Source organism: Populus euphratica, unplaced genomic scaffold (genome assembly GCF_000495115.2).
Source record: "Populus euphratica unplaced genomic scaffold, PopEup_1.0 scaffold326.1, whole genome shotgun sequence".
NCBI classification, from domain to species: Eukaryota; Viridiplantae; Streptophyta; class Magnoliopsida; order Malpighiales; family Salicaceae; genus Populus; species Populus euphratica.
In genome coordinates, this window is record NW_011500216.1 from 97640 (window position 1) to 100343 (window position 2704).

A 2704-nucleotide genomic window follows, 5' to 3' on the forward strand; every position below is an offset into this window, starting at 1 on the left:
AAAGACTAAAAATCATTGGCTAGCAGGGGAAAAAATTGTTAAATTTAGAATAAAATCATTTGTAAAAATATTAAAAATACTAATATACGACTAATAAACTAATTGTAAAGACCAAAACACCCTTAATATATATATATATATTCAAGGATAAAAGAGTAATTTTATTATACTAATCTATGATTATCTGCACCTACTGCTATATATTTTAGAGTTTTTGTTAATTATAAAATTTATGGTTCACCGATTTAATATGCAGCACGTAAAAGTGGGTTAACGCATAAATGTGAATCATGATTACATTTTTTCCTATCTAGATTTGATTTTTCCTCTCGCTTTAACTTCCAAAAAGATTTATAAAATCACTAAAAATAATAAATTAAAGAAAAATAAAGCATTATGAACTTGAAAAGGCCAAATAAATTTTTTTACAAGTAAAAAAAAAAAAGGTCAAAATCAAATTCAAGAAACCAAAGATTTACCGTGTGACAGAACAAGACCAGAGGAAAGCATCCCATCAAACATGGCAAAAAAATTAAAGAACAGCTTAAATAATAAAAACAACAAAATAAAAGTCACCATGTAATGACATTCTAAACCCACAGGAAAAGAGCTGTGGAAGCAACAGCGCAGCCAATGAGAACCGAAAAGGGTGCAGAGATAGAATATGCCATCCCTTTCGCTGGTGCTTGTGCTGGAACTTCAATAATTACTGGAGCTGCTGCTGAAACCCCATTCTCATCACTGTTCGATGGTGCCGGAGCTGGGGCTGAAGGTTGGTTATTTGTTGGTGGCTCTATAACAGGATACGGTGGAGATTCTGTTGGTGGAGCTGGCTCTGGTACGGAGTATGGAGGGTTAGCTGCTTAAACATTTTCCACAAAATAAAAATGTTTAAGCTGTCGTAAACAATAATGAACAGAGAAAAGAATTTCCCTCACAAAAGAGTTCAAATAATTAAATATTATGGGGCGTGACAATATAATCAGGAGCTTGATGATAATCTCTGCTCTACACTACACCTTATCATCACTTTAAATTCGTTATTTTTTTTTTAATTCATTGTTCATGAAAGGACTTGTTATCTTATTTGTCAAATTAGGAAACATTAAATATCCAATTCCAAATCCCACACCAATCATGTCTTTCTGTTTTACTAGCTGAATACACTCAAAGTAGATCTTTCATATTGTCAATTATCATCAAAACAAAGCAAGATAGAACAATTTCAGATTGAAATGGGGGAAAACATGATCCAAAACTTACGTACCAGGTGCACCGGTAGCAGGCACAGAGACTGCATGCAAAACAAACACGTCATCGAATAGATAAATAATCAATCAAATAAAACTTTCTAAGAAAAACGATCCAGGTATTAGATTACTCACTGCTACATTTACTAAGAGGAGGAGCAGAAACTCCACACTCAGAAGATAAAGCTGCAGCCCTGGTAAGATTCACAGCAACGCCAAAATCTGCACCATGCTTCATTGCAAAACATAAGCACTCAGCATCCTGACTAAGCACTGCTTCAAACCCAGCACAGCAAGAATCAGTGGGCTTCGCCGCTTCGCTACCGTCCGACAAATAGGTTATACAATCCAACATGTCAAATGCCACATTGGTACAATCTGCTGATGGTGACGGTGCTGGTGATTTCCGAGGTGATGATTCATGGTGAGCACAGTTTGCTAGCACAGCCAGTGTGGCCAAAATGCAACCAATGAAGAGACTTCTCTTCATTTTTGCTGTTGTTTCTAGGTTGAGAGTGATCCAAAGAGGCTATAAAAACGAAAATAAGAAAAAGTGTAGGTACCTAGGGTTTGTTACGTTGGTTTATATTTATCACTTTAAATAAATAACTTAAAAATAAATTATATTTAAAAATCTCTATGAATCTCTCTACAGTATTTTAAATTTCGCTTTTATATTGGGATTTTTGTTTTATATTTTCTAAATTTTAACTTCTCATCATTTATTTAAGTAAACTAGTCTACTAACTTTAGAGTTCTTGTACTTTAGATGATTACTCTATTTATATAACATCACAATTATCACCTGAAATATTTAATTTATCTATTTATATATCACAATTATCACCTGAAATATTTAATTTATGCATTCGCATCAATTAATACGTGAATTTTTCAACATTTTTTTTGGCATTGCTAAACAGGATAGTAAAGAGAACAACTCCATTTTTAATTAATTTTTTTTTTCTTGGAGTTTGATATGATTGTATATATGTTTTGGGCTCGATACTCATGCTCATTATACAAGTTAAATTATTACTAATAACTAAAAGAATTGGATCAAAGTAGTTTACATTTATCACTTTAAATAAATAACTTAAAAATAAATTATATTTGAGAATCTTCGTGAATCTCCCTAATAGTAGCTTAGATTCTATTTTTATATTTGGATTTTTGTTTTATACTTTTTAAATTTTAGCTTCTCATCATCTATTTAAGTAAACTAGTGTTCTATTAACTTTAGAGTTCTTGTATCTTTAGATAATTACTCCATCTATATAGCATCATAATTATCACCTGAAACACCTAATCTATGCATTCGCCCCAACTAATGTGTGAAATTTTCTACAATTTTTCCAGAATTGCTAAATATGATAGCAAGGAGAACAACTCCACTTGTAATTTAGTTTTTTTTTTTTGTTGGGACTTTGATATGATTTTATATAGTTTGGGCT

At 31.8% G+C, this 2704-nt stretch overlaps 1 protein-coding gene across 1 annotated transcript; it reads right to left on the reverse strand.

Moving 5' to 3' along the window:
- Positions 1 to 433: 433 nt before the first annotated feature.
- Positions 434 to 1817, reverse strand: LOC105112229 (non-specific lipid-transfer protein-like protein At5g64080). The gene is made up of 3 exons (XM_011007851.1): positions 1386 to 1817; positions 1268 to 1294; positions 434 to 859 (listed from the first exon to the last, which is right to left on the reverse strand). Exons 1-3 carry the CDS (start codon positions 1738 to 1740, stop codon positions 591 to 593), a joined length of 651 nt encoding a protein of 216 aa, XP_011006153.1. The 5' UTR covers positions 1741 to 1817; the 3' UTR covers positions 434 to 590.
- Positions 1818 to 2704: the final 887 nt, after the last annotated feature.